This window comes from Liolophura sinensis, chromosome 5 (assembly GCF_032854445.1).
Source record: "Liolophura sinensis isolate JHLJ2023 chromosome 5, CUHK_Ljap_v2, whole genome shotgun sequence".
Classification (NCBI taxonomy): Eukaryota; Metazoa; Mollusca; class Polyplacophora; order Chitonida; family Chitonidae; genus Liolophura; species Liolophura sinensis.
The window spans coordinates 7,166,074-7,187,116 of NC_088299.1; the positions used below are offsets into that span (position 1 = coordinate 7,166,074).

Below are 21,043 nucleotides of genomic sequence, written 5' to 3' on the forward strand. Positions count from 1 at the left end.
TAATTGTTCATTGCTGTATGTATATAGGGTCCCGCCGAATTACCTCCCCTGTGGTCACTCTTACGTTTGCAAGGTGCATATTCAAGAGTAAACCTCAGAAAATGGCTAAGGGCTGGTTTCAGAGTTAAAGATAACATAAGCATAAGCTAGCTGAAGACTCTGATTAGTTTGGGACAGATTTTAATTTTGTAAACTTATTCGGAAAGTCCAGGATAAACTGTACAATATTTCAAAAATAGTTTCGCCTAATATTCTGTGATTCCTTGTGTCTGGCTGTGATTCTTGGTAACTTGGCGCAGCTGGGGGGCAGTGAGAGGGGGTGTGTGTTCTCGTGATAGTGCACACGTGACAAAACAAATAAATACACTCACGCTTCAATGAGGAACAAGTACCATATCTACATGTCTACTACCAGAATGCACGTTTGACATAAGGTCCCCATAACCAAGTCGTACCAAAACACACGGAGGGAGGTTAGACGATGGGTCGGTAAACAATAGGCCTGCACTGACAAGTGAACAAGTCTTTCACAGCATTACCACAAAATGTGTTTAGTCTAAAGTAAATGCGTGTTTGAAGATAATTCACGAAGATAAATACAACACTTAACTGCTTCAACTTACTAGGATTAGGTTCAGCTCTTCAGGTTTGTTGTATTAAGAAAATCCTTTTTCTCGCAATTTGTTCTAATCAAAAATCGTGATTATCAGAAGCCCTGACGATCTAACAACTGTGTTCATTATACTGAAACTTGGGAGGGGGAGATGTCAAATTATAATCAACTGAGTACCGGTATTCAGATATAAATGACTGAGTTGCACTAATATCAGGGTTAATCCCACCTTTCACACAGCTCTGGCTGTACTCTTTGAAGTATTTAGACCCGTCAATAACAGTAGAGGTCCGACCCGATCACCTGGTGTTTTATGCAATTATTTTAATTTCTTTTCATTGTGAATGAATTACGTGGGTTGTATAAATGACTAAAATACGTCACTATATGACTTTACTGAAATGGTTTAGTAGAAATAAAATCAGTCAAAATAAATCTCAAGAAAATGTATATGTTTTTCACTGGGCACATGGCTGTAAGCAAATTTATAGACCTCGGTCTGCTAGTCTAGATTTGGTGGGAGATTTGATAGGCCACTATTTCAAGGGGGCGGGTTCATGAAAATAAATTCATCTGATTCATCAGCATTGAAATCGGTAAACTGTCAGTTATGTCTAGGCATCATCTGATTCATCAGCGTTGAAATCTGTAAACTGTCAGTTACGTCTAGGCATTTACGTGCATGTGACTGAGTTCTCGGTCAAGTGCATCGCAATCGGTTGCCACAAAAATGCGAAAAACAAAGCTTGAACACATGGTACATGTAGTTTCGGAAACATTGTCAAAGTGTGTTTTCTGTGTTTTGCTGAAGGTACCTGATTTGGTAAGGTGATAAAATAGAATTCATCTGAAATGGGAGGAGACTTCGATTGTAACTAAATAACCTGTGTGTGAGCCGTGGTAAACTTCGCTGCCATTTTACAGAAAAATCAACGACTGATACTTACCACTCAGACCTATATACCGCTGAAATACATTTGTATGCCGATTTGTTAAATCTATTTAAGGGGGGGAACACAATTCCCAGGATAACTCTATTGCTGGGCTACCTCAACGAAATCTGAACAACTAAGCATTCATCCATTTAACTGAGGCATGCAAGTGTTTTTAATTATTTATTTGATTGGTGTTTTATGCTGTACTCAAGAATATTTCACTTATACGATGGCGGTCAGCATTATGGTGGGTGGAAACCAGGCAGAGCCCTGGGGAAACCCACGACCATCCGCAGGAATCCTGCAAGTGTAGCCTGGCAAATTTAGCCTGTCAGCCAAGAGGTAATACGTCTGTTTGCTGACAAGCGTGGACATGCTTTAACAAATTTTCGGAATTTACAGGTTTATTGCAATTTTCGCTTGATACTGTCTTCATCATAATTCAGGAGTAAAAAATAAAAGTGTGAGTGATCGGCAAATCTTCAAGCCTCTCTGTCAAGTAGTTGACCCCATGCGATGCGGATTATCAATACCTAAGCCTTGATGAAATTTAAATGAGGGATGTCAGGGGATGTTGAGTAGTTATCCTCATATGCCATGCTGCCTCAACTCAGCCGGTGTGACAGTAGATAATGGGAAAGATTTCATTTACTGCAAATTATTTCACGGGCCCAAAAAAAAAAAAACAAAAAAAAGTCAACGACCAACTGATCCAACCTTGAGAACAATGGCTTGTTACACACAAAAAACACTGTTTTAATGACGGTATACGTGGACTAGTGAAAGTGTAAACACCCTTATCTCAGTCCCTGCCTAGGGAGTTCACCGCATGTGACGAGGGGCAACAGCTATACCATCACTGGGGATTACTGCACAGCTGGGGGTTTATCACTTTCCCTTTTCATCTCCACCAGCAACTCAAATCGAATGAATTTTACGGCTAACTCTATGTGAAAGACGGTATGTGTTTTATTACATCCATTTTGAGGTAATTTAAAAATGCTGGAGCTAATTAAAAAGACAGCTAAAAGACAGCTTCGGTGAACTCCGTCAAATAAATTTATTCTACCTAAGCTGAAAAATATCAATTTCATTTTACATCCCTCAAACACTGATATGTTCTTTTTATAACAATCCTTTGCCTAGAAAAATATTTTTTACAGTCATGATATAACCTCCATAATACATGCTTTAATAGGCCAGGTTCAAACTAATCTCGCATTACGTCATGGTCGCTGTCCTCTAACAAGGAAGGTAATTCAGAGCCGGCCTAATAAAGTGTTTAACACAAACCTTTAAACCTTAGAAGCATTCCTCACAATGCCTCACAATACACTATATACAACAGCAGTCCGTTCCATCAATGAGCCACAAAGATAATTGAATTGCTGTTTTACCACATAATACTGAATCAAGGAATTGTGTAACGAAAAGTCTGCAGAATTTGATGTTTTAACACGTAATACTGAATCAAGGAATTGTGTAACGAAAAGTCTGCAGAATTTTATCTACACCATGGTGAAAAGTTGCCAATATTATGAAACAGAGACCATCACATGAAATAAGGTCAGGTTAACAACCAAAGAAACAAAATGTGATCTGAAACATGATTTCAGTCACACACGTCAATCCATTGATTCAGGAAATTTATTTTTTTTAACTCTGGTTTCATAGGACAATCTGACAAATATATCTGAGGTGATTTTCAAGCTTTACATGGTTAGCTTTCATTACATGTACATACACAGAAATTTGCTTGTTAACAGCTAGAAACTAAAACTGGTGTATAATATTTATGATTACTGTACCTCCTCAGACATGTCTCGCTCAAACTTGTGTCTGAACAGACACTGGTAGATTCGTCCCCCACCACTAGGTGTCTCTGGACACAATCGCTCTCTATCATCACGACACGCATAAAATAGCGGCCGGTCAAGATGATAATCGTCTGCCTGAAGCTCTGCGATTCGCATCATCTGGAAGCGACAGCTGCCATTCAGTTTCTTGATGTTGTCTTCCAAACAGCCTATCACAGCCCCATGCGAGTGTAATTGCTGGAACAACAACAATAACAGCATGTTATAGAAGTACGTATGACGATGGGCTTTAGGAACCACATTCTTATTGTTAAGGAACTAGAACATCACCAAAAATTCTTGCATGACCTCATGCTAATTAAAAGTGGAAACAATAGAAAACAAAATTGTTTTGACAATTAAGGAAAGCAATTTGACTATCTTGATCGCGGTCATGTAACCCTGCTTTCTTGACACTGGGCCAGCTCTTTGAGGCTAGGATTTGGGGGTTTTCTCCAATTTTCAAGAATTCAGATAATCCGTGAATTGGATAATTTGGGGCAAATACTATCCAAATGAACCACAGAGTCACCCAATATAGGGCATCAAACTGTCCTGCATGTCAGGTGACACGAATTCCCTCATCCAACAGAGAACTTACAGCTTCCTGCTCAGCTTGCAAGGAAGATCCAAACCGGCCACATTTTGTAGCAACAATATCAGTGTGACAGCTGTCCAGCAATGGTTTCAACAAGCGATAATCACTGAACACGATACTCTCCATCTTCACTAAAAACTGTCTGCAATGTTGCCCAGAAATATTGTGCTGATTTTCCATTAAGCACGGAATTATCTGCCCTTCTCCAGCTTTCAGTTTGCGGCATTCTTCAAGCTGAAACAAAAGACATATACTGTATGAATTCAAACAAGGCACTTTTAAGGTGAAAATATCCCAGTATTCATAATTAAATGCTATGTACAAAAACTCTGACTTTATAAACCAGTCCTTCACACATGTATCTACATGTATGTGATGCATTTAGCTTTATGTGTTATTGTTTGGCTGCCACTGGTTTAACGTCGCTTTCAACATTATTACAATCATATCACGACAGTGTGTCCTTGTAGCAGGTCGAACTCAATACCAACATGATCTAGTGCTGGGTCACTGGAACACCATGCCAAGGACATCAGCTAAGAAGCCCCAACAAGTCACTCTATGACGATAGCGAGTTGACCAGGTACTTCATCCATTTCTATAAGATGAGTGCCAAGCAAGGTGGTACTAAAATTACGAAAGTTACAAAAGTTCTAGGTATGACTTGATTCAGAATTAAACCCCAGATTCACTGTTTGTCAGGCACATGTTCCATCCACTACGTTAAAGCAGCCAGAGTGTTTTGTGAAATATTGCCAACAAAACAGTATTTCAGATTCAAAAAAGACAGTTTGCATTAAGGAAATACATTTTAAAAAGAAATGTACAGGAAGAGAAAAAATTCTGTTTCCAATCATGAGAATCCTTGCATCGTCTTGACTTCCATGCATCAAGTTCCACGAGATCCATGCATCAAGCCAACACACTTGTCAAACCATATAATGGTGCTTAATGATGTTGTTGTTATGACGTTTAAGTCATGCAGCAATAGTAACCATTTTAAGAGTTCATAACTCAGGGTGAAAAAAACCGGTGAAGTGTCGTGTCTGATGTCGTTATCATTAGGTGTTAGTAAAACAGCAATAGTAATCATAACTAAGAGTTCATAACTCAGACTGAAGTGTCATGTCTGGTGTCTATCCTGATGTTCTAGTTACGCAGCAATAGTAACCATATCTAACGGGCCCTATAAGGACAAACGCCATTTGACCCTTATGGCCCAGTATTACAAAGATGTTGCAGTGCTTTACCAAGAGCATTTACATCTACCATTGTGATGTATTTCTTCACTCTATTTAGTCATGGGAGTTAATAATGCCAGGTGCATGTTGCAACTGCTTAATGAGTCAGGGACCTGGCAACCAAACAGACAAACAGCAACAAAAACAGCAGCTTTCAGTGACTGGAATTTTTGGAGACACCTTCATACCCCTAACAGTGCATGAGCTTCTCTCAACATTTGTGTAGAAAAACACAACTTTTCAAAACAAAAGCAACTTTCACCCAACAACTTTCACTTTCACTTCAATAAAACTAGCTCATGCTGGCTTCCTCTTTGGTTGGAAATGGGAAGGTCTGCAACCTGCTGATGGTCATGGGTTTCCCCCGGGCTCTGCCCGGTTTCACCATAATGCTGGCCACCATCGTGAAATATTCTCGAGCAGAGCATAAAACATCAATCAAATAAATAAATAAATCAATACACCTAGATACATGAACATGTGTTGTAGCCGACTGCAATTGCAAATTTTGAACAAATTTCAGCATGTTTCAATAGTAAAACCTCTGAGTAGAAGGTGCTATCCAATTAATAAGTGAATACCATGAATTTACCTGTCCTCATTAAAGCCACTCACCATTTCAAGGTCATGTTTACACACTTCCCAGGAGGCCGACTCAAACCTGATGTCTGTGGTCAAGTTCTTTTTGTACTGCCACAGAAACTGTCCACAAGAGAGAGAAAATGGATATGATGCACAATTACACAAAAAAATTCGGCCACAAATACGCTTTTACTTCGTTATATTACCTTTTTATTACAGCAAACCATTCAATGTACTATTCTGCACTTAAAATCTTTCAAACATTTCAGCTCTCATAGCCCTCTGATTTGATAATGGTATCTTCTCTGCACTCTGACTAAGAGCTTTGTCTATCTATATGATTTTATTGAGATTTATAGTTTTATAGTGATTTGGATTATAAAATTACATCCAATATCCAACATCGAATGATGTTTATTTCATTGTCATAGATACCATGCCTCAGACTCTCAGCAGCTAACAACCCTTTAGTAAAATCTTCCATGCATTACAAATATAACACTCAAGGTATCCTGCTTTTTCAACCTTTTCAGGAACCTCAGCAAACAAAATTTTGAAACATTCTGAGAGAACTATCGGGTGTAGAGAAATATTGTGCACAGTTTTATGAAACTTGCAGCTTTACTGACACAAACTACTCATTTTAGTGTTATTGTGATAATAATAGTTTGTATAAATTCCACTGTAAAAAGTGCTTTAGTTTGAAAATGTTAAAGATTAACAGTAGTTATATCTCCTAACAACAATGTTGTAATGGGGCAGGTTTTCGATGTCAATAAATACACAAATCATACTCACATGCTGGCATTCTAATGTGACTTCATTGGGCTGTAAAAATACAAGAAAAAAAATTCAATAAACATACTGACTGATTTCTTTCTTCATTTGATAACTACTTCAAATAGTTCACTTATAAGATGGTGGCTGAACTAAAAAATAGTTCACTTATAAGATGGTGGCTGAACTAAAAAATAGTTCACTTATAAGATGGTGGCTGAACTAAAAAATAGTTCAGTCATATGACTGAAAAATTGTTGAGTGCGACGTTAAACCCCAAGAACTCACTCACTCACTCACTTATAAGATGGTGGCTGAACTAAAAAATAGTTCACTTTTAAGAAGGTGGCCAGCATTATGGTAGAAAGAAACCAGGCAGAGGATGGGAAAACCCAAGACAATCGGCAGGTTGCTGGCAGACGTACAGCCTGAGAGGAAGCCAGTATGAACTGGACTTGAGCTCGCATCGAGTGCCATGGTGGGAGACTCATGGGTTGAACATACTGATCTGCCTTCAATCAAACCACAGGGTTTACGCATAAGACTGTACAGTCAATTTTTGCTCAGTGCTAACTACTTTCTGGTAGTATTACACGCAAGTTTAGAACGGGATGGACGAAACCAAGCAATGCTACAGACAAATCTCGCACACGATGCAGATGGCAGTGTATTACCACTAATACAAGTAATCAACTATGAAACCATACCCGACTCAAAATGTAATGTTTAGTGACAAAATTACAGAACAGAGCACCGTGCTGCATTACATAGAGCATCAGGTGGCTTGTAGATCTTGGCGCCATCTTGGTGGCCTTCTCTTAATACTCTGCACATGTACTAATATGCTTAGATACTGTAACTGAGCCCACTTTCAAAACATTTGCTACTAGATTTTGACAACTTGGATGCTAATTTTGAATCCTGCACAATCATTCTCTAGAGAAGTAATTTTGTGACTACAGCTCATAATATTTATCAATTCTTATAAAAAAAAACAATAGCAACTCTAACCATTAGACCACAACCCGCTCGCTGAAAGCCCTCATGATGTTACATGTGTGTTTATGCAACTAGGTTGTCTTTATTAAAACACTGTGTATTGTCTGAGTTCATCTCTAGAAGGGTTAATTGAGAAACTCACTATTCAAATCAGCTGAACTCTTTATGTATACACATGACAGAACACCTTATATGGGCATCCAAACTTTTTATACATGGATCATTTCACACTCCCTAGAGCGTATATGTCACTCTCTACCCTTCGCTTCACTGACACCAATAGTAAATTTTGTCCAGAAATCTTTAATAACACCAAGATCACTGGGATCACAGTGATGAGGCAGGAAGTGGTGTCAGAGAACAAAAACAATCCGTCTCAGCCTTTGTCTCTAATAATACTTTGTACACTTGACATTATCTTTATCTACAGTATGTACAGTATGATTCTATAAACCAAAAACCAACATCACACTCAAGGTATGCAGAATTTGCCAGGGAACCAGATTACAGTAATATGTGTACATATGTATACATGGTCATAAATTTATTATCTGTCAATCACACTATCTGTAAACCACAAACAAGAAAATGCCTCTTCATTACTCTACTACAACAAAACATCAGACTGTATGACGACTAAATTATGATTTCTGTAAACTTCAGCAAAATACAAGTTAGGGTTGTGATTCAGAACAAAGGTTACGAGAAATCTGGCAGTCAGCTAACAAGCGCTTTATTTTAAATGCCACCTTAAAATGACATCAGGTAAGTTTTATGGCAACTGCACAAAATTTTGCTTGAAATGTCTTTTGTTATAGGGGTTAAATATTACTATTCCTCACTCAGCTTCATAGAATTTCTTTCATGATACAGGTGAGGATATTAAAATTTTTCACACACATCATGATCACGTAATTTCTCTTAGAACTGGAGTCGCTCATTAAATACAAACATTTAAGTCCGAATAGGGAGTTTTAAAGAGACTACATTTACTCTATTAGAAACATTAAAATTTCGCCCGAGTATATTTTTAGAGACAAATAAAATATTACTTTTGATACATGAATAGGTAGTTCTGAAGCTGAAACTGACAATTTTGTCACTAGGGAAACAATCAACATTCTTGAAATTTGTAATAAGACGAATATTTTCGTTCAAAGAGGCAGATCCAGTGGTTTCAGTATTTCATGTAGGCTTTATAGCAATGAGCATGGTTTCTAGTTCTTTAACATTTTTAAAACAGGTTGATATAATCCCACCAAGTAAACATGTACATGTACATAAACACAACACATACCATCAGCTCTGTATGTAGATTGTGACTGCACATGTCAGAAATGTCAGGTCAGAATTCATGAATGACAGAACAGTAAAAAAAAAAATAAATAACTGTAATGATCTGTCACACAATACAGTTTTCAATGATGCATACAAAAATAATAAACAATGTAAGAGAGTCACTCTGAACAATAAAGCCATCTGGGAGATCTTGCTATGGATAAATGTATTCAATAGCATCTATTACAGGTGATATACATCTACATGCAGATACAACTTCACACACATATAGATTTCATTTATGACACAGTTATCGGTTTTAATACATCTGCTTTACACAACGAATAACTGGTAGTCACTACCTCTATAGTTTCATGCATCATCACTGATAACGATGCTGTATTTAAATATGTACATGTATATTATACCAATACCTGTATACATAATGCATGGACATACATGTATACACCTGTGTTAACCCATACTTCCTGAAACCTTTGTTTTATTTTTGTGAGATTTTTTCTTTGTGCCACTGGGTGAAGTGTCAGAATGGGCCACGTGGCAGCAGTGGAGCATTTACCCATATCCTGGACTGTCAATATGTGTTCATGTACGTGTGTGCTGAAAGCGTGTCTTCCTTCTTGCTGTAATATAGACTACAGCAGCCCCTGCATTCTGTGAGGTACTTTTATAATAAGGAATGTGGACTTTGTTCTTGTATTCATCAATACATACATGAAAAGTAATACAACACTACACATCCTTCTCCTTCCAGTAAATAGTTTTTTGTCTTTTAATTTGATTGTTGTTCAACACCAAACTCTAGAATGTTTTACTTCATCATGGTTGTTAATTTCATGGTTGAGGGAAACCCAGAGTGTCTGAAGTGATAAAACCACCAACCTTTGACAAGTTAATGACAAACCTTGCCACAATGACATATACAGTCCCTTAATAATCCAATAACTGGGACCTAACTCAAAAACAGTACTGAAACACATACATGTATGACAGTATCTTGTATCTTTTTGTCAAGATTAACCAAGGCGTTGATCCTAAACAAGGCCAATATTAATATTTTTTACATTCACATTTGTACGTGAATGCAAGATTATGACTGCACATGAAGTAGGCAATATTACAAAAATACTGTGTTGATACACAGGAGTCAGAATCCAAGCATGATGTGTTTGCTATGTGGTAGACACAGTATACAACACTCTGGGCTTGTTAATGCCTGACATGCACCACCTGTGGCCTATCGCTCAAATAATGGACACAATCATCATAAATGTGACTCAAATACTAACATGTATTTATTTATTTTATGGTAATTTAATAATGTGATCCTCGAGAATGGTTGACTTTAATATATCACCTTTAGGGGGTGAAGAAACTAAAGTGCCTGGCATAAACTGACGCACTTTTCCACTTATACATGTAAGTGATGTAAAAATTCATGTATGCTCAGAAAGAGAGTGGTCTTCAGGAGAACACAGCTGACTCCTTATTGTCATGAAGGTCCCACAAGCCATGAGAGCGGCCCAATCTACGAATTATCTGCCCAAGGTTAGTTTTGAACATGTAACCTTATCTGTTCTAATGACTGACAGCCTGCTTCCTTCTAATTCTAAACGATATGTACACAATAAAATAATAACGGATGGAACCACATATGATGGTTAGGCTCATAAAATAACATATTGAATTTAAGTTCATACTATTAATTAAGAAAAATTGTTTCTCAAATACTTTCATCATCCCAACATCCTATGATTTCCACCACTTTCAAGGATGATCCAGTTTTAAAAGTTGTACAATCTTCATGTGACGATTGATCTATGATAAATATATTTTCAATTTTCTGTTCATTTGAATGTACATGTATAAAAGCAATAAGATATTTAATATCGATAATTCAGTTATTTTCTAGGACCAAAATACACTCTTATGCAAGGCCTTTGAAAGTCTTTAAAATCTTTTAACAGAATTCAAACACTTGACTAGGATTTCAATGGCCAATGTTAAACTACAGTATATCAAAAGGGCAAAGTATGTTTTTTTTTAATTTAACCACCAAAACTGAAATTTTAAAAAATTTACATAAAGCTACACATAATAACTTGTTTCCATCTTAGTATCTAGAGAGTAAAAGTAGACAAATATGGTCACTGGATTTCTGTAACATATGCAAGGCCTTCCCAGGCTTTAATACATGTTCAATGAATGTACATTCTGCACTGACAACATCAAAGAAGTCAAAATCCTTATCAAGCAATCGGCCGTGAGGGGGAAGGTCTGGTTGCAACCTGTAGATGGTCGTGGGTTTCCCCTGGGCTCTGCCTGGTTTCCTCCCACCAAAATGCTGGTCACTGTCGTATAAGTGAAATATTCTTGAGTATGGCGTAAAACACCAATCAAATAAATAAACAAATATAAATATAACGCAATCTGGTCTGGGATGTACTGTAATTCTTCAACCATTTCACATGATTGCAATGTGTGTAGTCAAGCGTACTCTGATAGCATAATTCCATGTAGGATGATAAGCTTTTATCTACTGGGAAGCCCTGAAATTGGCCAATCCAACCAATGTAGTTTTGTCTCCAAAATCAAATTAAAAGTGTGCATGAATTGCACTGAAAGTTGCTGTTTCATATTAAGGTAATCTATGACCCTTGAACGTGCATCCTCGAAATAATTCAGAAGCTATTACATTTTACAGGAAGACCTGATGTACGATACTGATAACATTAATCTGCTACATTCTTTCACAAACCTTTACAAAGGACAGGTTCGGAAACAGGTTGTTAAAATGTTATTTCAAACCCTCTTGCAGCATGTTCAACGAAGCAGAAGTTCAATAATTTGGCTGATCTAATAAAGCTGTAAATATCTGGGCAACTGCTTCATGCAGCTCTGTTTCTATAATACTGATTTCATAATTTAATAGTCACTGTATTTTGTGAAAACATAATTGCTGTCCTATATTGCTGTTTTGTTTTTTTTTTTTGTTTTTTTTTAAATGTGTACAATATACAAATACATATGTAAGGTGAGCTCTAAGTACAGGCAACAACTTATTAAATTTACCTTCAGTTGTGAGTGTCCTGCATGTATGTACAAGAACAACAACTGTACTTTGTTCACTCAGTGCCACAGGCCAAAAGTACACGTACCTCGAATTCACAACAAATTTGACCACGTATCCAGTGAACATTTTGCTTTGTCAGAGGAATGTTATCTGATTTGGCCTGATTGTTCAGAATTTTCTGTGAAGTTCACATGTGCCCTTACCCTGAACAATACATTTGAGTCTTCAAAACTGAATAATGAATTCCATCTCGTGTTATATTTACCTGGTTGAATTTGTTGAGGATTTACGGTATTATAGAATGGATACGTTTGAGCTCTAACTGTTTGTCCAGAGATATAATACACACTGTGCATAATGCATGCACATCTTCTTAAATTACATAACTCCCTTTAATACCGGTATAAACCCTAACTGCATGGTTGTAAGTTCCCTACTTTTATAACAAAGACACAATACACATACACGCCTACTCCAACTTGATGGGGTCATTCTCAATGAAGCCCGATGAACAATGAAGTCTCAATGAACTCAATGAAGATAGTACCCAAACTTACCTCCACTACACATACAAGTCTTTTTTAAGTGTCCTAAGGACGAACTAAGAAGATTGAAGTTGTTCTTGCAGACAGCAATTGAAATATAATAATTCTCTCAAGGATTTCAATGCTAAAACTCAGTTGCATTTCAAACCCAGAAGTAGGTCAGAAGACACTTCAAAAGGGCTATTGACAGGGAGTTACTTGTTACCGCCTAAGTTCTAGCAGTCAATGTGACCACAAGTTAATTAGTTTTATTGGTGATGATAGTAAAATAAGACGATAGTAAATTAAGAGAATAGTATTACAGATTCCATCATAAAATTACACATAAATGAGCAGAGATTGCCATAAAAGGAAGGAGATGGGAGTCTGAAAACCGCACCAAGTTCGTTAAGAGACACTGATGGACTCAGTGTTAAGATGAATGTCAGAATTTTAAAACAGTACACTGAGTCTATCTAGATTGACTACCTAACTCCCTAACAGATTTAGTTGAGATAAGGTGGGGGGCTCTCGCAAATGAACGCAGCTGAAAGACATGACTTTACACTAGCTACCAACTGAGTCAAACATGACTGCAAGATGCATACTCAATCTACCCCTATAGGGTTCGCCCCTTTTAGGTAAGCATGACTGAATTGACGTTAGTCGCGACATTGAAAGTTACACAGCAACCTAATCTTTACTTAGTCCGAATATTCTGACTAAAATTTGCAGCAGATATTTCGATAGGCCTAATGGCATGCTCTAAAGTTAGAAAAAAGCCATTTGAAAAAACTTAAGAGTTTCCAAACAACGTTGCTGACGCTAAATTACTCACTTTATCCTCTTCTCATTTGATTACTTCAATACATAAATCAGTTTTTACAACAATTATCAAATTTTCAGTTGTTATTTCTATCGATGGGTTTAATTACAGTGACTACTGTGGTTGCATGCCCTACTCAAAGAGCATTTCAGCATAATATGACGGCCGGTGAGTATTTCATTATCAACTAGGAACTGAACCCAGCACCTCTCTGTAAGCAGTCTTAGGTGCTGACCACAGTGCGCTCAAGCCAATTCCAGCTCCATTTATTTTTGACACTGTTATCAATAGCCTTCACATCCTGCTTTCCCCTTTCAACAATTTGCCAATCGAAAGACATGATAAATACCAAAACTTTTTAACCAATTATCTGAAAAGTAAATAAATGCTACCTACATGCATAATTGAAATTTTTTAGTCTTCAGTAGTTTTTACTAAAAACTCATATAGCAATCTGATAGGACACGAAATTTGCTCTTTGTGATTTTAACAAAATTTCATACTGGTTTAAAATTATAACAAAACAAGGTAAAAATGGCACCCCCTTGATCACTCTCATCATCACATGTATGATAGTCTTGCCCTGTCTTGTAAATCGATTAAACTTAACCCACTAAAGGGGAACAACTTTGCAAAACCTTTCCAGCAAGGGAACACCGGCAGTATAATGGTATAATAGTATAATGGTATAATTTCACACCACCAGCACAGTTTAGTTAGACAAAAGATATGATGGGCACCCGACGTGACTACATACAAGTACGTCAAATCAATTATTAAATGATGGCCCCTCTTGCCAAAAATCCACCAGCCCCAAATTTTCTTCTTGGATTTGCACAAATCTTAGAAACAATTTTTTCAGCCCCCAAAAAGACGGAAAATTCCCATGCCTCGGCGAAGGCGCATGTTTCTCTGGATGTTCTCAAGGCAATGTCTATGATGCGTGTGATGCAAAGAGTCTGTATATGCACATTTGTGGCCATCCTGATAAGCGTGAATGGAGAAGAAGTGTGGCAGACTTTGTTCGTCAAAATATCCTTGACAATGGACAAAGAAGGGAGAAATTAGATTTTAGATGAGGAGAGGACTACATGTGCTAGTTGCAGAATGTAACCCTGAAATCAACGAACACAAAGTGTTAGGGGAGTTACGGAAAGAAACTGCTTCTAATATGTCGTTTTTTTTACTGCATCTTCACACTCGCATTAAAACTTCCCTAGAGTAAATCCTTACTCAACCGAGGGGTACGAAGTGTCTGAAAACGTATTTATCTTGTGAATTTGTGCAGTTGTCATACATCATTTTTGGTTCTGTAAGACTCCGAACAGGATAGTTGAGTGGGGACCACTCGATTGACATGGATTTACGCTAAGGAAATTTTAATGCGTGTGTGAAGATGTGGTAAATGTGGCTTACCACTGATCTACACATTAGAAGCAGTTTCTCCCTGTACCTGTCCCAACACTTTGTGTTGATCGACTTCAGGGTTATATTCTAAAACTTTGTACGGGTTTGAATGTCATTAAAACAAGAGGGTAGGGTGGGTAATTTAACATCATCAACATTGTATGGAAACTCTTAAGTTTTTCAAATGGAGTGATTTCTGACTAACTCTGCAGCATGCTGTTAAGCCTATCACAATTCTGTAAGACGGGTTAGAAGTTGGGATCACATGATCACCCTTTTGTGTCAAAAACAAAATGGCCGCCCAATGTTGAAGCATTGGGGAAAAGGTCACTTTTTGCCACTTCGTTAGCGACCAGTAAGGCCTAGCTGTACAAAAATAGCGTCACGAAAGCTCTGCAGAAATACTCAGACTATCAGGAAAGCCACAAGGCTACAAGATCACTGACAGCGATTCAAAAACAGGCATTTTGCTATGCAATAACGTTGGGAGGACCGCTTTCGTCACCCACGCAGTTTGTTAATAAGGAGATCTTGAGGTCTCTAGCTTCCGATCTGTCTTACAGAATATCTGCTGCAAGTTTTATTCCGAATAGTCCAAATATTTGGACTAGTCTTTACTTATCCAAAGGATCACCACAGTTTTCACAACTGCCAAAGCCTCCTATCTTCCATGTGTCCGGCTACCAGACCCCACTGACTGCTCAATGGTAGAGACAACATCTATCACGGAGGGTCCAGTTTACGCAAATACTACGGCGACATACCTTCACTTCGTTTTGGAGACAATCCATCAGACCGAAGTTATTCTGCGCAATGCTTGACCCACAGAATCTCTTGACGTCTCCTCTACATTCCGGAGACTCTGCAATCCGGACTAAGGACCCTGTGCCCGCGATACGGTGTTGTTGGGGCTGAGCAGGCTGTTGTGGTTGTTGTTGCTGCTGGTGGTCCACAACAGCTGGTCTGGCTTGAAAAGGTCTTTTCTGATTCATGCCGTTGTTGGCATTATTAAAACCGCCATTTATCATCGGATCCTTGTTCAAAGTCTTGGAAGTGACACAAGAGAAAGTTTGCAAAAGTGTCAACGCTGACAGACATAACAAACCGACACGTCGGTAAGCCGCCATCTTGTTTACTGAGACCGGATATTCGTGCTGCGGTTAATTCATCCGCAACTCACGTGTGCCATGGGGCCTACTCAGCATAGTTAAGCTAACCCATACGCATATCGGTAGGCTGTAGGCTTGAAATGCTAGTGAATACAAGAAAAAAAGGCATTGTACTTAAACGGAATCTACAATTTAAATGGCGCAAATGCAACATTAGCTTCAAACCGGGCTGTGTCCGATTTCTTTAAAGGAACTTCTAACTGCCCGCAGTCCAAAAGCTCATGTGAATTTCCTCCCATGCACCATAGTTACAGCTCTCCGCTGTCACAGGCTACAATAAATCTGGACAGTTAACCTCTAAATCAAATCTCAATCAATAAATAAAAAAATATTTCTGTGAATGTTAGGCCTAAATATGAATGAAGCAAAGTGAATATAATAAACTATACTGCGGTCGATTTCCACCTAAAAAGGCACCCCATATGCTACACAGGCTAATATATTTCAGTTGGCCTATATACATGTACGCCGTTATACAACACCCTCGGGCCACTCGTTTGAACGTATATTAGCTAATACTCAGCAGCCAGTGTAGTTCCCCAAAGTCAAAGTATTACAGCACCAGTTTAAGTTCATATTTAATATAATATGTTACACTATTTTTTTTCAGGCTAGCGATAAGTACAAACTTGAAGACGTGGCATTGACTTACACCTGGCATTAAAGGAGTAGTGACCATATTTAGCTACTGGTCCTAATTAAGAAGATTATAACCTGTTTAAGCGGTATGCTCTCGGGAAGGCTTCTGACAAACGTAATAATGATTTTAAATCAACCAAAAACAATAGATTTACTGAAATAGCCTCTCTCAGCCGGCCGCCCGATACGGTTCAGCAAGTGATGTCATAGATGGCCGACACAAACCTAACAGGCCGAAATAAACTGGCAATTCGTATCAAAACGTGCAATTTTCGAGATGGATTTTAGCCACTCGGAAGAAAATATACTGCCATATCAATTTGAACCCATAGTGGACGACGTTAATGTTCCGATTTATGACACTGCCATGTGTGGCCAGACTTCAGATTCCGAGTTTTCAGACGTTGAATTTGATCTTAATTTGTCCAAGCATTTCCGAACACAAACACGGACTGGTAAGCTATAGCTTAATTTATCCTGTGTTACACTGTGCATTACGCGTGTTTATCTTAAGATTTAATATTTATTTGCTGTTCTCTCCCTCTGTCCGCTTCACAATAAATGTCATTCTGTCCCCCCTCACCCCCCCCCCCGCCACCCACCCCAAGGGATTCTAAATCCATACCTACATGTAATGACAACTACATGTTATGGTCGGCATTCCCAGTAGCCCATGCCGATAGTGGCATATTGTAGTATACAATATAATTACATATACGATGTGGACGTCGGCGTTAGTGTACAGATATTTACCATCTAACCCTTTTCAGTTCAGCTAATAGTATTTTATCACCACTGTGTAAAGTGTTTTTTGGAAATTCAGCTGTATTGCTCTCGTAGCTTTCACCTGTATAATGACGAGAGCTGGTATACGGCTGTTTTTGTTGGGTATAAGATCCTCCCGCCTTGTGCTGTAAATCCCTGCACGCCTTCCTGAGGGCCAAATCGTCTGCAAACTTTTAAAAAAAAAAAAAAAAAAAAACCTCTAACTTTTCTTCGACGACCTGTTTTTACAACCGTATGCAGAACCATGTGCTTGTTGTCATCCTTGTAGCTTTTTTAACACTGAACTAAATGGCAAAGCATTGACAGCTGCATGGTATTGGTTAGACTTGTACATGACGTACTTTGGCGGAGACTACCGGGTGTTGGCGGAAAAAATGCGTAAAACCAGCCTCATTATCTTGTGATTTTAAAGTGCCATATTACTTAGACTAATGTACCCTTTTACTACATTTTTTCACACTCAATTTAACAATATATACAGTGGTAACTAATTATGAATAAATAGTAAATCACCAAAACTTTGAGTCTTCAACAAGTTTTGAACAACCGGGTCGTGTATATTACAACAATACGACAGACTATACAATAAGCATGTGTGCCGTAAGAATGACTCGATCGATAGATCGAGATTTCGTTTTAGACGGTCCAAAAGTGGCCGAGAACAGATTTCACCAATAACCGACCCTTTATACCAAATACCGAATAGGCCTATATTTAAGTAATGAAAAAATGAAATAATGAAATAAAATATGAATCAGTTTGGCAGCTGAAGTTTTGTACAGTTTCTTTTCTTGTCAATTCTTGAAAAAGATCACTGCTCGCCAAATCTCAACTCATTCTGAGCATCTATAAAGATTTTACAAATTACATCATCCCCATCCGATCGACCGTATGTTTAAGACCCCGCCCTGTATATCATGAAACGCCGTTTGTTTGTTTTTTTTTTCTTACGTGCACAAAATCACTATTTTAAAGAAATTATATAAATCGCAGCATCTTACAGGATTGAGATGGTAAATGCGCCTGTAAAAAATTTTCCGGCCTGCATGGCGGTAATGTTTGTGCCCCTTTTGTGGATTGTTTTTTTCATTTAGACCAATGGTTTTCGGCCAAAAAACGGCCGCATCAACGGCTGCATATGTGTTAAATACACGGATTTGGATTCTGCGATCTTATCCAGATCAGCACCCCTGCCCTGAAACTAGTGCAGGTCTGCAGAGTCTGGGAGCAGGAATTATATAACGAATAAGAAACCCATATATAGGACATATTCTGAAAAATGAGCATGCATCACTCTTACATGTACACAGCGCATGTGTTTCATACGAACTCTATATAAATCCACCGTTTTGTACGTAGGAATCTTCATTTTCGACCATATTTTCATTTTGGCATCAGAAAGTCATAAAGAGCAACATTTCTTGCCATCATATAGTCTGTTGATATAGTTATTTATTTAGGCTTATTTACTTCATTGGTGTTTTACGCCGTGTACTCGTGAATATTTCACTCATACGTCGGCGGCCAGCATTATGGTGGGAGGACACGTGTTAGAGCCGGAGGGAAACGTCGTAACTTCAAGCCAGAGTAGGCCTACACAGTTATCAACTACGACTTGAGCCAACGCGATAGATTCTTTGTGTTTGTCATGTTTATGGTCTCTTGCATCTACTTCGTGAAGTATATAGCCATCTTGATTAAAATGTTCAAGCGTTTCCTCTCTCCGCTTTTAAAGTGTCTCTTCTAAATTTTTCAGAGAGGATTGTTTCATCGGTAAGTTTTCCGTTCGCATTATCACTACACTTTATCATTATGCATTATTAATCATTATTTATTAAGTGCGATGGGTTAATTAGTAGTTAATACTGGGAAAAAGAATGTGTCAATCTTTTGATGGCGGTCAGGGTTAGTCAGGGTTAGCCATGGTGCAGGGAGTTGGTGTGCCTGGGGTAAAACACCGACAGACTTTGATCTGTAAACGGCAGACCTCCAGACTAAAGGGCGCAGCCGCGAGAGCTGGATTCGAACTCGGAATCTAATAAGTAAGGGTCTACGTGCAGCGCGCTTACGTTTTGAAAGAACATTTAAATGTATATATGCACTGATAAAGTATTCCACATCAGGAAGCTTAAAAGCATAACCGTTTGGTTTTGTGATGTTGCACAACCGAGATATCGCAGTTCGAAATAAACAAAATTTCGCGCACGTTGATGCAATCAAACTCACCGCAGCGTTATCAGTTTTAACAAATCTAAATGACTTTACATTGTAAGAGGAGCGCATGTGCTCCGGTCGGATGATGTCCGTGCTGAGGACAAGACTTGCTTTTCCTCCCACCCCCGGCATCGTAATGACACCCTACTTCAGTAATTGGCCACTGACCATTCCATGAAATCTCTACTGAATTTGATTGTCATGTAGGTTCTATATATATATATATACCCAGGGGACGCAACCGATTTTCCCCACACCAATTTTGGTACTTGAATTCAACCAGGAACTAAACTTCAATTCTAAAATATATTTATTATAGCGGCTCTCCGGCCATACGTGGGAAGGTTTGCCAGCGGATGGTCGTGGGTTTCCCCGGGGTCTGCCCGGTATCCTCCCACCATAATGCTGGCCGCCGTCGTGTAAGTGAAATATTCTTGAGTACGGCGTAAAACACTAATCAAATAAATAAACAAAACTATAGTGGCTTTATTAATACCTAAATCCAAAGTAACTTTTCCTTGGTCAGAAGTTTTCCCACCGGAATCCATTGTCATCAAGTCAGATATTTACCTGCTTGAGTTGGCAAAGGATTTACGCAAATAAAATACAATCAAATGCACAGTATAGGGCCTATAGTGAAAGCACCTAAAACACATACGGCCCCGCGGGAGGAGGCAATCAAATTTGGCTCCAGGAATGTTCTGACGTCACGTTTTGTCCTCTCTGACCACCATTATAATGCATCTACACGTGCACCGTATGATTATCCTTACCTGTTGCATCAAAGCAGAATACATAGATCTCTGAATGCAAAGTGTCTGAGTTGATATATATACAAATCAATGAAGATGATTTCGTGTGGTTGACGCTGAATGACATGCTTGCTCCACATCACAAAACGTTACATTCGACTTGTTGCTGCATGCGTGATGTATGACGTCACCCGAGGAAATGATTTTCTGGGTGTTGATAACACGCTTATGTAACATGACGACTTATAAATGGTTAACTGTATTTGCTTTGAAATAATATGAACATCTAATATATCGAAGTGCTTAAAAAAAAGATTAGGCCTATAGATATATAGTTTCCTCTGTGTAAATGTGTAAAATCGTGATTTAATTGTACCCCCAACTTCATGTCGTCGTTTCGTCGTTTTCTGGAAAACTTTCAACCAAAAATCTTTCTTTCGGGAAAATGGCCAATGCATAGCGAAAGTGTTCAACATAGCATGCAGTCGACACTCTTTGAGAATATATTATGGGTTCACACGCACGGAATATATATCGCCACAATATGGGTGCAAAATTGCCGACGTGGCGATAAGCCATAATCATTCATTTCATTCACAGAATATGTTTGAGATCGTTTGTTATGTCAGCGAATTTATATTTCTGTTTCAAGTGTGCAATAATGACTTTCTGAAAGTTTACGAAGCACCCACGCGTGGTCACACACGTGACTCTCCTGGTTGTATATTTGGCGGTATTTTGTAGGGTGACAGC

The 21,043-nt window shown here is 38.3% G+C and overlaps 1 protein-coding gene across 1 annotated transcript in view; it reads right to left on the reverse strand.

The window, feature by feature from the left end:
* The window catches only part of LOC135465572 (Golgi apparatus protein 1-like), a 38,984-nt gene extending 23,127 nt beyond the window's left edge, over positions 1–15,857 (reverse strand). Inside the window, exons 1-5 of the mRNA XM_064742824.1 lie at positions 15,495–15,857; positions 6,624–6,653; positions 5,859–5,945; positions 4,006–4,236; positions 3,357–3,602 (exon numbers count right to left, since the gene is read on the reverse strand). Of these exons, the coding sequence (XP_064598894.1) occupies positions 3,357–3,602; positions 4,006–4,236; positions 5,859–5,945; positions 6,624–6,653; positions 15,495–15,857 (957 nt within the window). The remainder of the gene's footprint in view (positions 1–3,356; positions 3,603–4,005; positions 4,237–5,858; positions 5,946–6,623; positions 6,654–15,494) is intronic.
* Between the last annotated feature and the right edge of the window lie 5,186 nt (positions 15,858–21,043).